This window comes from Eulemur rufifrons, chromosome 2, assembly GCF_041146395.1.
Source record: "Eulemur rufifrons isolate Redbay chromosome 2, OSU_ERuf_1, whole genome shotgun sequence".
Classification (NCBI taxonomy): Eukaryota; Metazoa; Chordata; class Mammalia; order Primates; family Lemuridae; genus Eulemur; species Eulemur rufifrons.
In genome coordinates, this window is record NC_090984.1 from 7,780,439 (window position 1) to 7,804,034 (window position 23,596).

At 47.8% G+C, this 23,596-nt stretch overlaps 2 protein-coding genes and 1 pseudogene across 5 annotated transcripts in view; all 3 read right to left on the reverse strand.

Moving 5' to 3' along the window:
- The window catches only part of AP1M1 (adaptor related protein complex 1 subunit mu 1), a 29,521-nt gene extending 25,107 nt beyond the window's left edge, over window positions 1-4,414 (reverse strand). For 2 of the 3 annotated variants that reach the window (XM_069477234.1, XM_069477235.1), the window contains exon 1: window positions 4,252-4,371. In XM_069477234.1, coding sequence (XP_069333335.1) covers window positions 4,252-4,293 — 42 coding nt within the window. In that variant the 5' untranslated portion in view covers window positions 4,294-4,371. Of the gene's footprint in view, window positions 1-4,251 lie in introns of all 3 variants that reach the window. The other variant, XM_069477236.1, reaches the window with a different exon arrangement.
- A 2,355-nt stretch (window positions 4,415-6,769) lies between these two features.
- Window positions 6,770-11,468, reverse strand: FAM32A (family with sequence similarity 32 member A). 2 transcript variants are annotated; one of them, XR_011236194.1, is made up of 5 exons: window positions 11,372-11,468; window positions 11,126-11,267; window positions 8,087-8,140; window positions 7,462-7,814; window positions 6,770-6,797 (listed from the first exon to the last, which is right to left on the reverse strand). XR_011236194.1 is itself a non-coding variant. In XM_069494524.1 (4 exons), the coding sequence occupies exons 1-4, from the start codon at window positions 11,443-11,445 to the stop codon at window positions 7,746-7,748; spliced, it is 339 nt and encodes a 112-aa protein (XP_069350625.1). In that variant the 5' UTR covers window positions 11,446-11,468; the 3' UTR covers window positions 6,973-7,745. The 2 variants fall into 2 exon arrangements, 1 of the variants encoding a protein (XP_069350625.1); XM_069494524.1 differs by lacking the exon at window positions 6,770-6,797 and having other exon boundaries at window positions 6,973-7,814.
- An 8,608-nt stretch (window positions 11,469-20,076) lies between these two features.
- LOC138381203 (small nucleolar RNA SNORA48) lies at window positions 20,077-20,227 on the reverse strand (annotated as a pseudogene).
- Window positions 20,228-23,596: the final 3,369 nt, after the last annotated feature.

Genomic DNA, 23,596 nt, shown 5'->3' on the forward strand with positions numbered 1-23,596 from the left:
GGAACCCCCTCTGCTGATGGGAACGTAAAATGGGACCACCACTTCAGTCCAGTTTAGCAGTTCCCCCAAAAGTTAATCCAGAGTTACCATATGACGCAGCCGTTCCTCTCTTAGGCGTTTACACAAGGGAAGTGAAACCATACGTCTGCAGGAAGACGAACACGCAAATGTTTACAGAAGCCTGAATTTACACAGTCCCCAAGTAGAGACTCTGCCAATGGCCTTCAGCAGGTGAACGTGCAAACAAGGCCTGCGCACACCATCAGCACCATTCCTCGGCAAACAGACAAGCAACACACGGACGCATCTCAGTCACTGTGCCGAGTCAAAGAAATCACACAAGAGAGCTTATCCTGCATTTCTGCACTTACATAAAACCTTAGAAATGGTGATGAGAAACAGCCCAAGGGCTGGACAGCAAAGAGGGCGGGAGAAGCTTTGGGAGGTGTGGTTAGGGCTTCCCAGGTACACACAGGACGGATTTCATCAAACCATACATTTTAAATAAGTGCAGTTTGTTACATGTAAATTACAGCGAAGGAATAAAAAGGAGGTTGGAAGCTTTACCAGGCTGGGCACGGCTATGGTTGGGAGATGCTGCCTGGAGCGACCCCCACTCTCGGGGCCCACAAGGACAGCCAGTGGCAGGACGTCATTGTTGAGCTGACCATCCTAGGAACCATCTGCCTCAGAACCCATCATTTCATTACATATGTTGTCTTTATTCTTTCAAGCCAGGGAGAGAGCAGGAAAGCACCTTCCTTTCCTTGTCTCTCCTTATGGCCCATGGGACAGGTCAGAGAGAGGGAGGTGACAAGTCAGAGGCTCTACTTGGAGCTTCTTACAGAGAAGCTGGATCAGGTCTCTCCCCTGCTGAAACTACAACCTACCCCAGCCTCCCCTGGCACTGAGTCCAGGTGGCTCACAAAGACCTGGCTGCTCAGAGCTCCTCTGACACCTCTGTCCACACCGCCCTGGCTCACTCCACTCCAGCCAGCCTGGCCCCTTAGCTGGTGTCTGAGCCACCCCCGTCTGTGCCCACCCCGGGGCCTTTGCACTTGCACTTGCAGTCTCTGCTGAGAATGCTGGCTTGGCTCTTCTCATTTCTCAAGCGTCGGCCTGTCAGTACCTCCTCCAAGAAGTCTTCCTGCTGCCCTGGCTGAGAGATTACATCCCACCCCTGTCGACCCTGACCCTGCTTTATCTTCACTGTCCCTGTCACCCGCCACTTTACACATTTGGATCCTCATTTACGGTCTGGCATTCCCTGAGAACAGCGACTACTTCTGTCTTGTTCACAGCTATGTCCCAATACCCAGAACAGGACCTGGCCCATAGCAGCTGCCCAGTAAACGTCTGCGCAGTGAACGTGGGGGTACGGAGGGAAAGGGGGCGAGGATGCTGCCCAGGTGTCCAGTGCAGACAGCTGAATGGCCGATGTCGTCACTGGGATGGAGAAGGCAGGTAAAGGGAGTTCATTTGGGGGGAATGCTGAATTTGTGGTGGCTGTGGGACCTCCATGGTGTCCCAGAGGCCCGTGAATCTCCAGGTAAGTGCTCTGGGCAAATCTGAGAGTTTTTGGCCCACTGACATGAATCAAAGCCCACCCAAGAAGAAGGACAGGACAGGGCGGGGGGGCATGCCTGGGCCTGAGCAGCTCAACAGCCATAGGGAGGACAGAAGAGGAGGGGCTGGCAGACGGTGAGAGAAACAGGAGGAAGAGGAGGAAGAGGGGAGAGAGAGGGGAGGGAGGCGGGGGGGGGGGAGAGAGAGAGAGAGAGAGAGGGAAGCTCCTCCTTCCCAGGAGGGAAGTGCTGCAGGGGAGAGTGGTTAGTGGTGTCAGAAGCTGCTGAGACGCAAAGAAGATAAGGCGGAGAGGTGTCCAGGGAGGGCTTTCTACCAGCTCCACGTGGCCACGCTGGTTTCCTTGGTGATCACAGGCGCTGCTTGGCAGACAGACATGTGGGCACACATTTCCTGATGTGCCGTTGCTGTATTTGTGATTAAATGCAGTCTGCTCGGGAGGCAAACTTTCGGAACATGAGGTCCGCAGGCAGAGGAATGATAAAGGGCATCATGGTTGCTGGGGGGGAGGGGAGCCCACGGCTGCCTTGGGGAGCTTCCCGAAAGGCAGGTCTGTTCATGCTTCTCCCAGGCTACAGCCTGCTCGCAGTGGCTCCTCCTTCCTGGGATTGAAGTGGCCCCCTTGGTCCCCCTCTCCCATCTGGACATTCTCAACACCTACAGTCCAGGTGCCAGCATCACCCAGGACTTCCGGCTCGCCAGCCCCAGGGGCTGTCCCTCACCCCTCGTGCCCACTGGGATGCCTCTTTTCCACTGGACTGTCACCTGGTCACCTTCCAAACCCAGCTCCAGCATCCCCCTCTTCCAGGAAGCCTTTCGTAACCACCTCCCCGTCTGCTGGCCAAAGACGAGGTTGGGCAACTGTGTCACCTGGGGCTTTGTCCCTGGCCCCTGCGGCTGCCTGGATCCAACTGTTGGGTAACACCTCTGCTTCCGTGTGACCCCCCTGCCAGGCCAAGAGGCCCATGGAGGCCAACATGTAACATGAGCCAAGGGCAGTGCGGAGCCTGTCGCATACGTTCGCTCAGCAAGTCTGAGCAAAAACCCCACAAAAGCCTCTCTTCACCAGTGAGGAAAGCTGGGCTCAGAGACGAGAAGGCACTTGCCCAAGGTCACACAGCTGAGCAGCAGCGATGGGTTTTGGGCTTAGTTCTGACTCCACAGCCACGGTGAGACAGCTGGCGCCGATGTATACCCTGTGCCTGGCACAGGACTGGGTACATGCTGGGCACTTGAGAGCTGTTTGCTGAAGGAACAAGCGAGCTGGGACAGGCAGCCTGCTAGCACCTCTGGGAAGGCGGTGGCCAGGGCAGAAGAATCATGCTATGAGGACAGGAGGAACACTGCACCCTCCCAACTCCTGGCACGCCTCTAGGAAGGGTGTCTTCCCTGCTTCCAAGAAGGCCAGGGAAGGAAGCCCAGCACGGGCGCTCACCAGTTGCTGACTTTGGGTGGCATCTAGGGCAGGTACCCACTCAGGGAACTCAAGGAAAGTGCTGTGGGCAGGGCAGGAAGGGGCAGCCACTTCACCTCCTCACTCTCAAGTGCTTCCGAGCTCCTGCCCCCACACCTGGGACCCGATACCTATTTGTTTCTCCTGCTGAGCAATGGCTGAGCAATGTCAGGCTTAACATTGTTAGGCAGGTTCTTGTTGCTTCCACAGGTAAGAGGCCAGTCACTCGCCTTCCACCTGGGATGGACTTGGGGGAAGAAAGCAGCCCATTCCTGAAAGGCGTAAATGATCCCTCCTGTAAGTTTTCTCAGGTACCCCTGGGGGAAGATGTCTGGGTCCTAGTTTATGTCCAACTCTCTCATGTGTCGGTGCGATTTGTCGCTCGCCTCTCAGGAAACCCTCTCTCATCCCCTGGTTGACATGACACACTCACTGGTCCACCACTGCAAATTACATTTATTTGTGCCCTTGGAGATTAGTGACCATCTCCCCCACCAACCCATGAGCTCCCTAAGGACAGGGCAGTTTTTTGCTCAAACAAGGCAGCCCAAGGTTGAGCACCCTGCCCGGCACTCAGTGGATGTTCCGCAGATAGCGACGGAATGGACAAATGATGCGGGGTCGGACTCCTGGAGGTGCTGCTTCTCTGTGACCAGTGTGACCTTGGGCAGGTTGCTTTGCCGCTCTGTGCCTCAGTTTCTCCCTCTGTAAAATGGTGCTTCCACCACCCACCCCATCGAACTCTTGCAACTAACTGAAAGTCACAATGCGCGTTAAGAAATTCCTACGGGGAGAAAGTGCAAAATAAACAGAAGCTGCTGCACCCAAAGAAGGTGGGACGGGCCTTCGAGGGCACGCTGTCCCCGCCACGCCTCACCACCCCCGGCCAAGGGTCGCGCAGCCCCCGGGTGCCCGGCTGCGGCCAGTCCTCCGGGTCCTTTGCCCAAGCCTGGGCCCAGGTCCCCGGCACGAGGCAACTCAGCGCCGCAGCCCACCGCGTTACCTAGCAACGGGGCGGGGCTTCCAGACTGAAGACCCCCCCGCCCGGTTACCTAGCAACAGGGTGGGGCCCTCAGGACAAGACTACCAGCCTTCTTGCCTAACACCAGGGTGGGGCCCGCTGGCCGGTTACCTAGCAACAGGGTGGGACCCCGTGTGTCCGGGGAGGCCCCGCCGGTTGCCCGGCAACGGGGAGGGTAGGGAGCCGTCAGTACCTTGCCCTTCAGGTCCAGCACGTAGACGGCGCTGGCGGACATGGCGGCTGCGGGAGGCCACGGCAGCTGCCGAGGGCGGTGGCGGCGACGGCAGAGACTGCCGGGCGTTGAGCAAGGCCGGGCGCGCCCCGCGACACTTCGCCTCCACTTCCGGTTTGAGGAGCCGCGCGCGGACCGTTATGTCCGGTCGGGGAGGAGCTGCCAACAATGCGCAGGCGCGGGACGCAATGTACGCAGGCGCAATATGTCCCACGGGACTGTATTTCTTGCCCACCGTCCGGGCATGAGGCCCTGAGGGGCGGGGCCGACGAACCAGGCACCCTCTGGTTGCTGGGCGGGGCAATGAAGCCAGGGCCGCGGGAAACCACCTCCTGTGGGCCAAGCTTAGGCGACAGCGCCTGGTGGTGGCACCCACTTGGGGCCCAGCCCTATGGAGCTCACAATCTGGTGGGAGAATCTAGGAAATAAATAAGCATACAGTCAAAAGGGGAAGGGTTAGGCGGTGGTGACTTGGAAAGAGATCAAACACTCTCGGAATGGCAATGACACAACATTTATCAATGAATGAGATAAAATCCTGTTTATTGCCCGGAATGTTTTCATGAAAACCACGCCCCCTGATCCAAGACCAAAAGCACTGCGTTTTATTTCTGCTGTTAGTGACCACGTGGGTAATGCAAACGGTGGCCCCTGATCAATCAGTTGAATTATATCTAGTTTGCTTTTATGAACACTTGGGCTGTGGAGAAATGCTTGCCTTCTGTTCCAATAAACCATCACGGTACCCTGGCGATCCTAATCCTGCAGTATCAGAGCCATTTATCCAGGCTGCCCACCTTTTGCATATCTTTTATCTTCCCTCCTATCTCTGTTGGGGTTTGGAAAAATGGTTTTTGCAACTCTGTGGTTATATATACTTTGCTTAGAATGGAGATGTAATTGCGAGAAAATCCAGAGAAGAAAAAAGGGGGCTGGGTGTGGTGGCTCATGCCTGCAATTCTAGCACTTTGGGAAGGTGAGGCAGGAGGACTGCTTGAGGCCAGGGGTTCAAGACCAGCCTGAGCAAGAGCGAGACCCCCGTTTCTACAAAAATAGAAAATTACTCTCGTGTGCTGGTGCATGCCTGTTGTCCCAGCTACTCCGGAGGCTGAGGCAGGAGGATTGCTTGAGCCAGGAGTTAAGAGTTGCACTCTAGCCTGGACAACAGAGCAAGACCCTGTGGCAAAAAAAAAACACCAAACCTGGAATATTTTAAAATGACTAAGTGAATCCTGGGCTGGAAGTATTCTTGCCAAAGCAAGCAGCCAAGAGGAGCTTTTTGATATTGATTGTCCAGTGAATAAGCTCTGGAAGGAATCTGATAATACGTCAGGGCTGTGACTGATTACTGCCTAAGAAAGAACATCAGGGCCTCTTCAGCAAGAGTTAACAGTGACAGATGTGATGTATAAAGAACCCTATTGTGTCTAGCTTCATACTTTGCCCAATTTATTGTAGTGTTTTAGAAAAACTTATCTTTTTTTAAGCACAAAACTGTACACATTTACTGAAGGAAGACTGAGAAAATGCCAAAAAGTATACGGCAGAAAGAAAAACCACCTAAGAGAGGTGGCTCCTCTCATTATAGAGCGTTTCCTCCCAGGTTTGCTCCAGGCATTTTGTTTTAGATGTTTAAAAATCAGTATCAAGGGGGCTGGAAGTGACTGGATGTCTTTTGAGGAAACAGACTCTCAAATCTCAAGGGTACCATCCACAGTAAGCACTGTCTTTACACATAAATTACTCCTGACCCCTTTTTCTTCATGTGGGGGCAACTCAGGTCACATTTGAATCTCAACCTTGCTATTTATACTTAATAAATGCAGATTAGACCATATCTATTATGGTAGAGCAGGGTTTCTCAAACTTTGATTCATCTGTCATTTGGGGAGCTCTAAAAAAATCCCCATGACCAAACCCCACCCCAGACCAATTAAAACAGAATCTCTAGACATGGGTTTCAGGCCTCAGTGGTTCTAATGCTCCCCAGGAGATTCTAATGTGTGGCAGCTGGGGCAGACTGTAATAGTGACAGCCCCCAACAAACCACACATCCTGGCGTCTATGCCCTTGTGTGGTTCCCTCCTGGACTCTGCGTTTGGCTATGTGACTTGCTGGGCAATGACAGGCTATGTGGGGAGACACCCTGGAGGGTAAGATGTCATCTTGGACTTTCTGGCCCGAGGCACACCAATGTGGCTACATGGGTGAAGTAAACCACATTACATGGAAAAGAATCTTCTAGCAGAGTAGTCAACCCACAGAATTTTGAGACATAATATATCCTTGTTGTTTTAAGCCACTATATTTTGGAGAGGTTATGCAGTGATGGATAACTAAAATAACTATCTTTCCACCAGGCAATGGGAGAATCACTGCCAAAAAGAGCCACCACTAATGAGAGCTCCTTATCCTGTGGAGTCGTCTCATCCAGGTGAAGACAGACAGCTGGCCTGGCCTCAGAGGGTTAGCTGGGACTCGGGGATAAAATCATTTTTACAGGGCATCTCTCTTAGGTGCGACCCATAGGTGGAAATAGATGTGCCACCTGAGCTTTTCCAAACTGAGTTGTTTTGTAGCATGTACTTTTCTTCACATGCCATAAATCCAAAAGGAAGCATTTCAATAACAATTAGCCTATAGTAATAGTAAGACATTCAGACTTGTATTTAATAACTGGTTTTTGCTTTATTCCAGTTTACACAGCACAGCCCCAAACTCAACACTTGGCTCCGTGTGACGTGCCCATTCTGAGTAAACATGAGAGGCTGCTCGGAGCCTGGGTTGAGGTTTGTGAGGCAGGCCGTGTCCAGGTTCCATTACAAAGAGTGCTGTGATTGATTAGCAACGCCTGCCATGGCAATACCCCATCCTTGTCTCGGGTGGTGGTTCTGCTACCCAGGCTGTGTTGTCTCACTGGCCAGGTGGCTGAGGAGGCAGTGTGAAGGCCACGAAGCTGCCAGTGGCCTCCTGGCGCCTGGGGAGAACAGCACGAGCCCCAAGCTAGAGGGGCTTGGAAGGGCAGGGGCCCACAGGAGGCTGCACACTGCAGACCACGCTTGCGTTAGCTCCTTATCCTGTGGAGTCGTCTCATCCAGGTGAAGACAGACAGCTGGCCTGGCCTCAGAGGGTTAGCTGGGACTCAGGGATAAAATCATTTTTACAGGGCACAAAGAAATGGCCTTCACCTCTAGATGAACCTTCAAAACTTTCCATTCAAACCAAAAAGGTGTATCTTCTGTGTGCTACCAAGAAACCTCACCTGAGTAAAAGGACAGTCTGTCTTTAATCAAGTTCCAGAATGAGGTTACACAGCTTCGAAAAGCACTGCCACAGCAGAAGATGAAAGGGTGTGTGTAAAGCAATGTTTCTAGAAAATACCACAGGAGCCAAACATAACCCTGACCTGGCCTTCTGCTTAGCCTCGATGCTGCTCTGTACCCGGGGCCAGGAGGCTACTTCGTCCAGCTGACTTTGGGGATGTCGTAGTGCTCCGTGAGAGTATCCAGGTGTCTGTTGAAGTCCTGGGAACGGGAAGGAGGAAGCCTGTGTCAGCGTGGACCCAAGGAAGGTGCTACAGATATGGGACACTGCCCACCCCTGCCCCTCCCATATCCTGTCTCTCCTGAGTGAGCCCTTCCTCTCAAACCCACTCGCCAGATCTTTTAGACACCTGAACCCTGGGCGGTGTCACTTCTGGTGGGTCAAATCCCTTCCCACTCCAATGGCTCCCAGCCTCTGGGGCCAAATGGGACCCTAAAAGGCTCGGTCTTCCACACCAGGCATGGTGACTTACCTCCACTCTCTGCTTGTGGGTTTTAGATGCTTTCTTCAGGATTCTTTCCATTTGCTGGGGAGAGAAGAGACATGGAGGTGAGTGCCCAAGCTCAAGGCAGTCCAGGCTGGCATGGGATGGAAGGTGGGAGCCTCAGCCAGCCTGGCTCTCACATATAGAACAGCTGGAGGCTTCAGGCTGTACACCTCACTCCCTTCCCTCAACTCCACTCAGGTAGCCCAACAGGGAACCAGGGTCAAGTAGCCCTTTGGTCCCAGCCTCATGAGTAACAGGAAATGTACAAGTGTTGACTGAGTATGTATCTGTGAGCACACTCCGCTGGCAGCTGTTCATGCATTTCCTGCATCCTTAGTCAACTGACAGCACTCCCAGTTTGCAGGAAAACAAAGCCAAGATGGAGTCTGAAGAAGGATGAAGAATGAGGGAGGTAAAGGGGACACAGAGTGGACGTTCGAGTGACAGTATCCATCTTGATGGCCAGTCACAGTGCCCAGAAGGGCTACAAGATGCACGTCACCCTCCCCAGTGTGATTCTGGAGTGTGCATCCTGCACCACGTCCTGCTCTAACCCTCACTCCAAACACCTGATGATACCTGGAAAGGCTGGTACCTGGTAAGAGTTGAGAGTGTGGGATGCAGAGCCAGACAGACCTGGGGCTGCACCTGGCTCTCCACTTACTGGTAGGGTGACTGTAGCTGACTCTTTGGTGGTTCCCAGGAGCTGTGCTGCCCCCTGTTCATCCCTTATGCAGTCCCCAGGCCACACACACAGCTGGCTTTGGACTCAGTTAACTCAACAGAATGTAGTGCCAGTTCTGGGCTGAAGCCATAAGACAACCGGGCAACTCTGGCTTCATGCGCCTGCAAGCCAGCTACTGTGCAGGAAGTCTGATGGCCCTGCTGGAAAGACAGGACCTGGAGGATAAGATGACCCGGGTGAAGAGGCCACAAAAGCAGCACTGAGGTACCAGGCAAGTGATGGCAAAGCCATCTTTGCTCTTCCAGCTCAGTTGCACCTCCAGAGGACTCCAGGCCCAGCTGCCATCTGACCGCACCAGACTCCAAATGAGGTCAGCAAGAAAACCACCCCGCTGAACACAGTCAACCTAAAGAATCATGAGAGATACTATTGGTAGCTGCCACCTGGCTGCCCTTCCTTGTCCCTCCTCTTCTCCTTTGCTCCCCCCTCACCTCCCTCTGTCCATCCTTGCCTCTCTTCTTGCTGCCGTGAGCCCACCTGAGGCCTGGGTCTCCTCCCAAGACACCACACTGACTTTTCTGACTGTCACGTGACACCAGGCCCCTGGCCCGCTCTACTCTCCCTTCCCCAACTCCAGATTCCCCAGGTACCAAGTTCACAGGGTATCCTGGTGCTGTCACCAACCCTACTTCACAGATGGACAGAATGAGGAGCAGCTTGCACAGCTGGTGATGGGCCTGGAGATGCCAGGCCCCTGTTCCTGTGGGCCCTTCTCCCATGAGCCTGGAAGCTGAACAGCCTTCGTGCCCACAGGAGAATCTGCATTTCCCAACTGTACCTGGCCCTGCCCACATCTCTTCCTCTTCTCTCTCACCTGCTGCATCTCTCATGACTCTTTCTCTTCTAGGCCAAACAAAACACACTGCAATACCTCCCATTTTAAATAACAGCAACAAACATTTCCCCTTCACTCTCTACCCCCTTCCAGCTACAGGTCCATTTCTCTGTCCACCTGAAGGATCATAATCTCCTCCAAAGAGTTATTTCTATTCTTCATCTCTACTTGTCTTTCCCCACATTCTCTTGGACCCACTCTCATCAGCCTTTCTTCCTTCGCATTCTTTTTTTCCTTTTTTTAAAAGTGTCGCTCTGTCGCCCCGGCTGGAGTACAGTGGTGTCATCATAGCTCACCATAACCCTGAACTCCTGGCTCAAGCAACCCTCCTGCCTCAGCCTCCTGAGTAGCTGGGATTACAGGTACGAGCCACCATGCCTGGCTCTAAGAGGTAGACTTTAGCCCTACTTTCAGTGGAAGGTAACTGACTCGTGCAGAGGTACACCACTAACAAGTGGTAGAGTCTAACCCAGGTCTGTCTTGTCAGAGCTACTGGGTCCATGTGTTTCTGTATGCCTGAATTACATTCGGGAATAATGAGTTAACTTTCCCCAATGTCATTGTACACCTAGAATGGGGTTAGGGTTTCTCAGCCTTGGCACTATTGACATTTGGGGCCAAATCACTCTTTGCTGGGGGAGCGGGGGGTGTTCTGTGCATTGTAGGACGTGCAGCAGCATCCCTCACCTCCAGCCGCTGGATGCCAGTAGCACTCATGCCCAGCTATGACCTGGACACGTCCCAGACATTGCCATATGTGCGTGTGTGGCAGCGGTGGTGGTGAGGGGGTTGCCTCTCACCTAAATGGATTATCCCTTTCCCCAAAATAATGGGCTAAGCTTATCTGTCTTACCCTGCCTGGCCTCTTCTGCCCCGTATCACCCAAATTTATTAAGTGGTTAATATCAAGCAAAATAATTTATTGGAGCTTTAAAATACAACATGGCTGAATCTGCCAAAGTCGCCATGGAAACAGACTTTATGGTGACTTAGAGAATACCAACCGCTATCATCCACTAAATGTTTATGCCACACCTACTGCCAGATGCTTTACCTGCATTACTTCATCCAAAGTTCCCAACTCTCTTAAGAGAAAGTACTATCCTGACTCCTACAGATAGATAAGGAAACTGGGGCACGTTAAGAAAAAAAGTCACTGGCCTGGTGTCACAGGGCAATGAGCCACAGTACTGGAATCCTTTAAACGCCGCCCTAGCTCCCCTCTGCCTCCAACTCGGGCCAGGGGGGCGTCTTTGCGTCCTCGGATCTTCCCCGGCTGTGAACTACCCCTTTCTCACTCACGCGACATCTTCTTCCCGAAATCAAGGTTCCCTCTGACCGCTCGCCCTCCTCCGAGCGTCCCAGCGCCGACCCCGACTTCGAGTCAGCCGGCGCTGGGCTTCCCCAGCCTCCCCGACCACTCGCGCTCTGCCCTGCGCCTCACCCGCTTCTCCTGCATCTTCTCGAAGGCCACCTGGGCAGGAGTCCGCTTGTCTAGGCCGCGACGCTTCTCCTCCTCGTTCTTTTTGCTCGTCCCCATCGCCTCCAGGAGTTTCGCCTTGTCTTTGTCCTTCTTTTTCTTCTTCCTGGGAAGGGGTACAGAGAAGGGGCGGACGAGGATGAGTCAGAGCGTCAGGGGAAAAGGTCTAAGGGAACGGAAGATGGAGTCCCGCGGGCCCTGGGGCCTCACCGCTTGGTCACGCCGAGCTCTGCGACGCCTTTGAGTTTCAGGGGCCCCTTTTGAACCTGCTCGTAGGCCTCCATGGTACTCGCCCGCAGTAAGGCAGTGAACTGCCACACTTCCTGTTTGCGAACACTATTTCCGTGCGAAAGCCCGCCTCATTCCTTCCCGATTGGCCAAGCTACGTGGGGTGCATGCGCTCTTGGAGGCTACGGCTGGGCCACACTTCCGGGTTGCGGGCCAAGGTTGCGGGGCCAAGAGTCAGGCAAGGTGCGTAGTTTGCATCATGTCTCCTGCCACACTTCCTGTTTGGGCGCCCACTTCCGGGTTCTCAGCCTCAGGTCAGGTGCTTGATGCCCAATGCCTTTCTGAGAGTCTTGGCTGCCTTTGGGTATCCTGTTTTTCTTTATTGCCTTTTTTTGAACTTTCAGTGGATGACTGGACCTAATTTTGTAGGTCTGATCAATGTTTATTAATTTTTCAGCTTTAGGTAAATGATGACATTATGTGACATGTTGTTTGTATATTTAAAAAAATTTTTAAGTCAATCTTATTGAGGCAAAATTTAAGTACAGTAAAATGCACCCATTTTATTTTTATTTATTTAAAAATTTTTATTTCATTTATTTCATTGAGAAATAAAAGTTGTCTACATTTATTGTGCACGTGATGTTTTGAAATATGTGTGCATTGTGGAATGGCTAAATCAAGCTAATTAACACATGCATTACCTCACATACTTATTTTTTATGATGAGAATACTTAAAATTCGTGAGGATGGGCAGGGATATGAGGGGAGGTCTTATCTCTTGGGCTCTTGTTTGGTCGTAATTATTATTTACAGGAGGGAAAAAAAGGCAGAAGTTGAAGCTGTGTGCCGCATGTGACCCAGGCTACATAGCCTCATTCCTCTCAAGGCTCAGGATAATTTAAAGTGACAATAACACTACAAATGGCTAATTCTCTTAGCAGTTTTCAAGAATATAGTACATCATTTGTTATTAATTATAGTCACTGTGTTGTGATATAGATCTCTTGAACTCATTTTTTCTAACTGAAATTTTATGTCCTTTGACAAACATCTCCCTAATCCTGCCCCTCACTGCCTCCCCTACTTCCTGGAAACCACCATTCTACTCTCTACTTCTTTGAGTTCAACTTTTTTAGAGTTACCGAAGTGAGATCATGTGGTATTTGCCTTTCTAAAATGCACCCATTTTAGTTATACACTTTGATGAGTATTGGCACATTTGCACACCTGTGTAACCACCTCTGCAATCAAGACGTAGAACTTTCCATCACCCTATAAAGTTTCCTTGTTCCCCTTCCCAGTTAATCCCTCCTTCTCTGTCCTCAGGCAACTCCTGATCTACTCTCTGTCACTGTAGATTAGATTTCTCTTTTTAGAGTCTCATATAAATGGAAACACACCATCTGTGTTCTTTTGAGCTAGGGTTCTGTCAATCTTAAATAATGAGATTCAGATTTGTTCAAGGACAAAGCTTGAGGATGGCCACCTGGAAACACCAACTCCAAATAAATGGGGTCAGCGTTCCAAAGTAGAGAAGGTAAGCTTTCAAGAAATTTTAGCAGGATGTTAACATTTTCCACACAAAACCAGTGTATATGCCCCAGCGAAATGATTGGTTACTGATTGCTACATTTCAAGGAAGATTACTTTGAGAGGGGTCATGATCTGAGGGACGGGGTGTCTTATCTCTGGTGCCATTTGATCTTTAATTGTTTACAGGGGAAAAAGGACCAAGGTGTAGCTGCATGCCATATGACTCAGGCCACATAGCCACATTCCTGTGACGGCTCAGGGTACTTAAAAGTTCCAACAGCTTTAAGCTTGAATTATTTTGAGTTGGAATTATTTAACTTCATAGTTTTTTTGTTTGTTTGTTTTATTTTTTTGAGACAGGGTCTCGCTCTGTCACCCAGGCTGGAGTGCAGTGGTGTCATCGTAGCTCACTGCAGCCTCAGATTCCTGAGTACCTGGGACTACAGGTGTGTACCCCCATGTCTGGCTAATTTTTAATTTTTTGTAGAGATGGAGTCTTGTTATTGCAAAGGCTGCGGGAGTCTCAAGCGATCCTCCCCATCTTGGCCTCCAAAGTGCTAGGATTACAGGCATAAGCCACCACGCCCAGCCAAATTTCACAGTTCTTTCACTCAGCATAATGTCTGAGATTCTTTTTGTTGTTGGGTGTAACAGTAGCTCATTCATTTTTATTGCTGAATATTATTCATTGTATAAATATATTCAATCTGTTCATCCACGCACCTGTTGATAGACACCTGGGCCGTTTCCAGTTAGGCAATACAATGAGCCAGGCCGGGCGCGGTGGCTCACGCCTGTAATCCTAGCACTCTGGGAGGCCGAGGTGGGCAGATCGTTTGAGCTCAGGAGTTCGAGACCAGCCTGAGCAAGAGCGAGACCCCATCTCTACTAAAAATAGAAAGAAATTATATGGACAGCTATATATATATATATATATATATATAGAAAAAATATATATAGAAAAAATATATATAGAAATATATATATAGAAAATATAAATATATATAGAAATCTAAATATATATAGAAAAAAATTAGCTGGGCATGGTGGTGCATGCCTGTAGTCCCAGCTACTCGGGAGGCTGAGACAGGAGGATTGCTTGAGCCCAGGAGTTTGAGGTTGCTGTGAGCTAGGCTGACGCCACGGCACTCACTCTAGCCTGGGCAACAGAGTGAGACTCTGTCTCAAAAAAAAAAAAAAAATACAATGAGCCAAACTGCTATGACCATCAATGGATAAGTCTATATGGACATAGGTTTCATTTTTCTTGTGCTCACTCCTGATGCCTTTGGTATTTGCTGTGGGATTGTAACAAGCTTTGGGTTTTCCCAGAACTCAGTTTGATTCTCAGCCACTCTGGCTTTGAGGCTGTGAGAAAATTGTTGCGTAGAGTTTACCAAAAAACCTGATCTACTGGTGCCGTAATACTTGGGGCTCCAATGAGTTAGTTGTTTTTTTATTCCCCAGTAAGATGAGTAATTTGTTTGCTGAACAGGCACAACTACTGTCATAGCCCAAACACAATTCTACTTTTGTTTCCTTCCATCCATTTAAACTTAAAAAAAAAAAAAAAGTGAGTCACCTTCCTCTGGCCCTGGATGAAGATGTTATCAGACCCCATGCCTGTCCTTTCATTTCATTTTTATGTAACATACAGTGCTATTGTCACGTTAAGCACACCAGAAAGCCTTTCCTTTGCCCTCTGAAGGTTTGTTGAAAATTATCGACAAGAGGCAGATTAATAGGAGAAAAATTATATAAATGTATTTAATGTGTACATGGGAGCCTTCAAAATGAAGATCCAGAGACACAGGGGAAATTCCTCCCCCTCCCCCCCCCCCCCCCCCCCCGCCTTTTTTGTTGAGACAGGGTTTCACTCTGTGCAGTGGCGTGATTGTAGCTCACAGCAACATCAAAGTCCTGGGCTCAAGCGATCCTCCTGTCTTAGCCTCCCAAGTACCTGGTACTAGAGGTGTGGGCCACACCTGGCTAATTTTTGTATGTTTTTGTATGTTGCTCAGGCTGGACTCGAACTCCTGGCCTCAAGTGATCCTTCTGCCTCGGTCTCCGAAAGTGCTGGGATTACAAGCATGAGCCACTGTGCCTGGCCAGATATTGTTCCTTTCTATGCTTAGGTTTAATAAAGTATTAACCATCACAAAGAAATATGATTAAACAAAAAGGATATAATCTAATGCTAATAGACGTGTGGAGAAACCCAGCAAGGCCTGTCTGTCTAGATTCTTCTCGACTCCCTGAGCCTGCATTCCTTCCTCCTGGGAGTGGGCAGGACCTTCTCTGGAATGGGGGTCTTACGCCCTATAGTCAAACAAGGCAGGTCAGATAATTTCTTTGTGGCTAATTTTTTACACAGGAAGGCAGAAGGAAAGTTAGAGTAATATTTTTAGGTTCTATAGCTGGCTTTGGGGAAAAGGGCTTTCGGTTTCTATGACCTACCCTGGGGAAGAGGGATTTTCATTTTTATGGCTAGCTTCAGGGGAGAACGGGACTGAGAGACAGGAGGGCAGGAGGAGGGAGAGAGAGATTTTTTTTGTTTGTTTCTGAGGCTGTTTCAAGGCCTTTATTTTGGGGTATTGTTTTCTGAGTCCCAACAGAAGCAAACAAAACAATTCAATAGCTGGAATGTTTAGAATTCGATGTGGAGAGAATGGTCTCCCCTCTCCTTCAGCTAGGACCTGCTACAGAAGGGGAGGGGACATGGGTCTTCCACTCTTCCCTCTTTTCCGTTGCCAGCTGCTATTTGTGTCCCCACCAGGGAGGGGTGGAGAAGGGAGGAGAAGTGAGACAATAAGACAGTTCTTGATCTTCATTGGTTATGGCTGACTCCTCTGTGGGTGCTTTCTAGCAATTTCCGGCAGTCTCCCTGTCCCCTGCAGTTCCCTTGACGCTGGACTATGCGTCTGCATTCCTGGTGGTGGTGGGGGGATCGCTTGAGCTCAGGAGTACGAGACCGGTCTGAGCAACAGCGAGACCCCATCTCTACCAAAAATAGAAAAAGTAGCTGGGCCTGGTGTCCTGCACCTGTAGTCCCAGCTACTCGGGAGGCTGAGGCAGGAGGATCCTTTGCGCCCAGGAGTTGGAGGCTGCAGTGAACTATGATGATGCCACTGCACTCTAGCCTGGGTGAGAGAGCAAGACTCTGTCGAGAAAAAAAAAAAAAAAAAAAGGAAAGGAAAGGAAGGAAGGAAGAAAGACAGACCACACAAAGTGGGAACTTCCCATCTCCTCCCAAAATGATGAACAATTTCATTATGATTCCTTTCAGCACGCCCAGAAGTGTGTAAATGCCAGCATCTACATATCTGTGCAATACTCTTTTCATTTCTGTCTTTGAAGGTTTTTACATGGCAGAAAGTACACCTACCTCCACCGCACCTTCCTCAAAGGCTGAGTGAACTGGTCCCCAACTGATAACCATCTTTATTCCCACAAATTTTGGCTGACTTTTGCAAGCAGTGGAATTGCTGGGCCCAAGGTTGTGTACATTTATGCATTTTTATTCTGACAGCTGTTGCTCAAATTGTGACAGGGAGGCTTTTTTTTTAGGGGGTGGAAAGAAGGAAGTTAGAGGGTGGAAAAGAAAGAAGCAGCAAATGTCCTTAAATCTAGGACACAGGACAAAGGAAGGCACGGTGACTGCCTTTCTCAGTCTTACCTGCAGGGGGCAGCAAGGGACTGCCTAATTCTTGGGCCACAGGCGCAACCTTTGACAGTGCACAGTTGGGTCTGGGGAGAACCGGCTTCTAGCACCAGCAGATGGGGACTTCCGGTACAATCCACTCCACAGAGAGGGACAGGACAGACTCAGCTGGTGAAACCTGTTCTCTCCCAGCCAACCCAGCAGCCTGGCCTGGGAGGTTACGTGTGAGAAGCTTTGGAGCTCGTCTCTGGCAACTCTAAAGCTGTGTGCCCTGGAGCAGGTGGCTTGACCACTCTGAGCTTCCTTTTCCTCTTTTATAAAATAGGGCGGATGGTGATGATAATAAAAACAACAGCAGCAGTTAATATTTTTTCTGGATGTGTAGGAATCGTCTTATTTACTGTCACAGCCACCCTATTAGGGAAACTGAGGCACAGACAGTTACAATCCAACCCACACCCAGTGATCGATTGATCCACTGTTGCTTTTGTTGCCACACTGAGGCCATCTGTTGTAAGATGCACCATTATTTTATACACCTCTGAGACAGTGTTTCTCAACCATTTTTGGCATCATCAGTCCCTAAAGAGAACATGTCATTAAATCAGAGAAGTTAAATATTGATGCATAAGATTTTGTCAAGGAGGATTGAGTTTTGGAAAGGCACAAACCTTTGAAATAGCTAAGATTTTTCATCCCTCCTCCAACCAAATTTTAACCACTTGGGGAGAATATTGCTCCCACTGGTAATGCATGCTCTAAGGTGGGAAAACTGTCAAATAATCTATGACACAATGCTTTTTGCTGCTTAAAAAAAATTGTTTCATATCCATTTTAAAAAGTCTTGAGATTTAAATGCACATAGATTTTTATTATATGTAATGCATGTGTATACATACAAAGAAAATACAATGAATCAGGTAAGGTTTCCTGAACTTCATATTCAGAATATACTCTTCCCAATTATTTTTCAAGTTAGGGATGTCAATGTCTTTGCTTTGTCACATGATGTTGTCTTCTGTGCCATGAACAACACTGGCAAGAAGAATTCTTTTCTTTTTTCCTTCCTTCCTTCCATTTCTTTTCTTTTCTTTCTTTTTTTTTTTTTTTTTAGACAGGGTCTCACTCTGTTGTGTTGTCCAGGCTAGAGTGCCGTGGTGTGATCATAGCTCACTGCAATCTTAAACTCCTGGGCTCAAGCAATCTTCCTGTTACAGCTTTCCAAGTAGCTGGGACTACAGGTGTGAGCCATCAAGGCTGGATATTTTTTTCTATTTTTAATACAGTCAGGATCTTGCTATGTTGCCCAGGCTAGTCTCTAACTCCTGGGCTCAAGCGATCCTCCCGCCTCAGCCTCCCAAAGTGCTGGGATTACAGGTGAGAGCCACTGCACTTGGCCAGTGAGAAGTATTTCTTTAAAAAAAAAAAACCCTCCATTGTTTCCAAAGAATAGAGTATGAAAAGGGGAAAGAAAGGAACTTGACGGTGGAGAAACCTGGCAAACACTATCTTACCCAAGCGATCAAGGTTACCATTCTTGGTGACATCATGTAGCTATCATGTAACCCCTGATACAATGTGAGGAGGAGGAGGGCACCCCACTTCTGAGGTCCGCCCTCTCCATCCCCTCCAAAACCCCATAAATCTAGTCTACTCATGAGAAGGCATCAGACAAACCCAAGTTGAGGGGCATCCTACGAAATACCTGACCACTCTTCTTCAAGACTGTCAAGGTCATGAACAATAAAAGACAGAAAGAAAAACAAAAAACTCAAGAGCTGTCGCAGATCAGGAGACTAAGGAGATAACGGTGACTAAATGCAATATGGAACTCTGGGTTGAATCCTGGCACAGAAACAAAGGACATCACTGCATGTGTCACCCATGCTAACAGCAGCACTATTCACAGTAGCCAGGAAGTGGAAACGACTTAAATGTCCATCAGTGGGTAAATGGATGAACACAGTGTGGTCCATCCGTACGATGGAATATTATTCAGCCTTAATAAAACTGACACATGCTACAACTTGGATGAACCTTGAGGACACTGTGTTCAGTGAAATAAGAGGACACAAAGGACACAAAAGGACAGATACTGTACACTTCCACTTATATGAGGTCACTGGCGTAGTCACATTCATAGAGACAGAAAGTGGAATGGTGGATCCCAGGGGCTGGGGGAGGGGAATAGGGAGTTAGTGTTTCGTGGGGACAGAGTTTCAGTTTGGGAAGATGAGAAAGTTCTGGAGATGGATGGAGGTGCTGGCTGCACAACAGTGTGAATGCACTCAATGCCATTGACTGGTATATCTAAAAATGGTTAAAATGTAAATTTTACATTATACATATTTTTTACCATAATAAAAAAGATTACTTAGAAAAAATCTTGGTTATTAAAACCAACGCTTTGGACAGAGGTAAAAATTTTCTTGTACTCATGAAAAGAACCAAGACTTTTTTTTTTGTGACGGAGGCTAAAGAGCAGTGGTGTCATTGTACCTCACTGCAACTGCAAACTCCTGGCCTCAAGCGATCCTCTTGCCTCAGCCTCCTGAGTAGCTAGGACTATAGGCGCGAACCACCACACCCAGCTAATTAAAAAAAAATTTTTTTTTTTTGGTAGAAATGGGGTCTTGCTATGTTACTCAGGCTAGTCTTGAACACCTGGCCTCAATCAATCCTCCTAGCTCAGCCTCCCAGAGTGATAGGATTACAAAGGCTTGAGCTACTGTGCCCAGACAAGACTTTTTAAAAAAAGAACATTACTGAGAAAAACAGTGAAATATTTCAGACTGAATGAAGTCTGGAGTTTAGTTAATAGTGATGGCCAGTGTTAACTTCTCATTTGTGATAAGTGTGCTGTGATTCTGTAGGATCTTAACATTAAACGAGGCTGGACGTGGTGGCTCATGCCTATAATCCCAGCACTTTCGGAGACTGAGGCAGAAGGATCGCTTGAGGCCAAGAGTTCAAGACCAGCCTGGGCAACATAGTAAGACCCCCTCTCTACAAGAAAATTAAAAAAATTAGCTGAGCGTGGTGGTACCCACATGTAGTCCCAGCTACTTGGGAAGCTGAGGCAGGAGAATCACTTGAGCCCAGGAGTTCGAGGCTGCAGTGAGCTATGACTATGCCCCTGCACTCCAGCCTGGGTGACAGAGGGAGAATGTCATAAAATAATAATGATAAATTAAAAATAAAAAAGCTTATTAAAAAACACATTAGAGAAAGCTGGTCAAAGTATCTATGAGAATTCTCTGTGTCATCTTTGCACCTTTAAGGTAAATTCAAAATCATTTCCAAACTCAAAGTGTATTAGAAAAAAATAATCTATAAAGGAATTAGAAACCTCTGGGGCTGGATGTTCTAGCCAGCTTTGCGATGATGTCAGGCTAGCTGACTTTGAGCTCCCACTTCAGGCATGTAGCCAAGCACGTGGGACTCCATGGCCCCTTCCCTCATACCCTAGGGGATGGTGCTGTTTCTGTTCTGTACGTCCAAGGCTCACAAACCAGGCATGGGCACAGATCAAAACCCAAGCTGGGATAAAAACGGGGTTGCTTTGTCTCTGGCTGGTATGAGAAGTTTGTATTTTTTCCCTCTTTCTTTCTTTTTTATTTTTTCCCCCAGAGATGAGGGTCTTGCTGTATTGCCCAGGCTGGCCTCAAACTCCTGGGCCTCAGCCACCCCAGTGCCAGGGACCACAGGCACGCACCACTGCACCCTACGTAGAAGCTGGTGCTTGGAATGTGTGTGCATGTGTAGACAACGAGAACACGCTAACAGCACTGGGGAGATACATCTTGATTTTAGAGATATTCAAATGTGGAACAAAATGTGTATCTTTGAATGGATGAGAAGAGCATTGGGTTTTTCAGAAAATTAAACTTTTGATTTGAGATAATTGGAGGCTCACCAGGCGGTTTTAAGAAAGAAAACAGAGATCTCAGGAAAGGAATTTGTACAAACTCCCCCAAGGAATAGGAACTATGGGAATATATCCAAATAATTCTACAGAGCTTTTGTAACCTTGATATCAGTGGTTTCCTTCAATGGTAATATCTTGCAAAACTATAGGACGGTATCAAAACCGGGATGTTGACATTGCTATGGACAAGATACAGAACAGTCTGTCATCACAAAGATCCCACTTGTTGTCCTTTTATGGGCACTGCCACCTACCCTCGGTTCCTGCCCACTGGCAGTCAGCAGCAATCTGTCCTCCATTTCTCTGATTTTGTCATTTTAAGAATGTGACACAAATGGAATCACACAGTATGCAGCATGTTGGAATTGGCTTGTTTCCACTCAGCATAATTCCCCAGAGGTTTATCCAAGTCATCATGTGTACGTATCTTTTTTTTTATTACTGAGTAGTATTCTGCGATATGGATGTATCAGGTTGCTTAACCACATGTGGGTTGTTTCCAGTTTGGGGCTCTTATAAATGAAACATCTGTTCGGCTGGGCGTGGTGGCTCACGTCTGCAACCCTAGCACTCTGGGAGGCCGAGGAGGGAGGATGGCTTGAGCTCAGGAATTCGAGACCAGCCTGAGCAACAGCGAGACCCCATCTCTACAAAAAATAGAAAAATTAGCCGGGCGTGGTGGCTCACGCCTATAGCCCCAGCTACTCAGGAGGCTGAGGCAGGAGGATCGCTTGAGCCCAGGAGTGTGAGGTTGCTGTGAGCTATGATGACGCCACTGCACTCTATCCAGGGAGACCGAGTGAGACAATATACATTGTCTTTATCCATTCGTCAATGGACCTTTAGGTTGTTTCCATGTCTTGGCTATTGTGAGTAGCACTGCAATGAACAATGGAATACCAATATCTCTTTGAGACCCTGATTTCAATTCTTTCAGATAAATTCCTAGAAGAAGGATTGTGGGATCACATGGCAGTTCTATTTTTAATTTTTTAAGGAACCGTGATACTATTTTCCATAGCAGCTATACCATTTTGCATTCCCACCAACAGTGCAAGGGTTCCAATTTCTCCACATCCTTGGAGACAGGGATTTGTCCTGTTTTTAAACATCTGTCCTGACAGGTAGGAGGTGATATTTCATTGTGGTTTTGATTTGCATTTCCCCGATGATTAATGATGTGTAGTATTGTTATGATTATGATTTTTATGTGCTATATCCTATATTACAAGGGGTATCATTGCATATTGTTTATAATAGCGAAGGTGGAATTGATCCATACAAAGATAAAATTAATTTATCTATGCCATGAAAAATGATTTCTTGGAAATGCAAAATAACCACAAACCCATTATTGGAGCCGGAGTGTCAGAGAAACAGCCTCTGGTGGCTGGCAGACATGAGCAGTTAACTAATCATAGTTAGTGCTTGTAGAGTCCTCACACAGCACCAAGCCACCTTGCCCTTCCTCCACTGTGTCAAACTTATTCCAGCCTCAGGGCCTTTGCACATGCTATAGCCCCTGCCAGGAACTCTCTTCCTGTTCCCTCACTTCCTTCAGGTCACTACCCACCCTCATCTCTCTCAATCCCTCCCCTATTTTATTTTTCTTTCTAGAACTTAGCACTGCTAACTAATTATGTATTTATTTGGCTGCTTGCCCATTAGAATGTGAGCTCCGTGAGAGCTGGGAGCAGGCTTTGTTCACTGATGTATTACCAAGATCTAGGACAGTGCCTGGCACACAGTAGGTGCTCAATAATTAATTTTGGCTGGAGGGGCAGGGCATAACCCAACTGCCAAGTGTCTGATCAGGCGCAGGAATCTGAACTTCAGTCATGATGCAACAGGGAGTAAGGAGGCATTTCTAATTAGTTTTGCTATTGTTTTCATTTTAAACAATTGCAATAAAATTTACCCTTTTTGGTGTAGAGTTCTATGAGTTTTGTCGAATGAATACAGCCAGCCATGTAACTGTTAAATTAGATTCGACCTAAAGCTGTCTCCAACTCTTGAATCCCCACGTAGCAAACTGCAACCTGACTTCATATGTAAACAAACTGCAACCTAACAAGAGTATATTCTTGTAACAAATAGTTGAATCTCAGCCAATCACAGCAGCTGAAGTTCAGCCAGTCACAGGCTGCCAACTGATGAGACCATGTCCATTTTAAGTAAGTGCCCAGCTGTAACCAATCAAGCTGTTTCTGTATGCCTTTTATTTTTTATGTCTATGAACATTGTCTGCCCACATGACTAGGTGGTGCTCTCTGAACCTCTTCTGGGACTGAGGGCTGCCCAATTCATGAATTGTTTGCTCAAATAAACCCTGCTACATTTAACTTTCCTAAAGTTTTTTCTTTTAACATAACCAATGCTACAATCAAGGTATAGAACAGTCCCGTCACCCGCAAAATTCCTCCTTTCCCCCACCCCCAGGGGAAGAGAAAGCAAATTCTGGACATTTCATATACATGGAATCATATAATACATGGCCTTTTATGTCTGGCTTCTTTCGCTCAGCATGTTTTTACTTAGGTTGTTTGTCTTTTTATTGTTGTGTTGTAAGAGTTCTTTATATATTCTGAATATTAGTTCCTTATGAGACGTATGATTTGCAAATGCAGTCAACCCCCCATATCAGTGGGTTCCGCATCCATAGATTCAATAAACCAAAGATTGAAAATATTAGGAAACAATAAAATTTTTAAAAATACAAAAATAAAAATAATATAAATAAAAAAGTATAACAGCTATTTATATAGCATTTACATCATATTGGGTATTATAAGTTATTTAGAGATGATTTAAAGTATATGGGAGGATGTGCATAAGTTTTTTTTCTTCTTACTCTTACATTGCTGCTGAAGATGCACTTAAGTGATGTGAAAATACTATGCCATTTTATATAAGGGACTTGAGCATCCACAAATTTTGGTATCTGCAGGGGTCCCGGGACCAACCCCCCATGGATATTGAGCGACAAATGCATGTTTTCCCATTTTATAGGCATGTACAGGTTTTTGTGTGAACATAGTTAAAAATTCTTTTATTAGACTTCATTTTTTAGAGCAATTTTAG

Bases quoted from the DNA above. Each gene is read 5' to 3' on its own strand.
- FAM32A (XM_069494524.1), bottom strand. From the start codon at position 11,445: ATGGAGGCCTACGAGCAGGTTCAAAAGGGGCCCCTGAAACTCAAAGGC. The intron at 11,268-11,371 runs GTGAGGCCCCAG...ACCCCTTCCCAG, and splicing joins GAGCTCGGCGTGACCAAGCG to GAAGAAGAAAAAGAAGGACA. The intron at 7,815-8,086 runs GTAAGTCACCAT...TCCCGTTCCCAG, and splicing joins CCCACAAGCAGAGAGTGGAG to GACTTCAACAGACACCTGGA.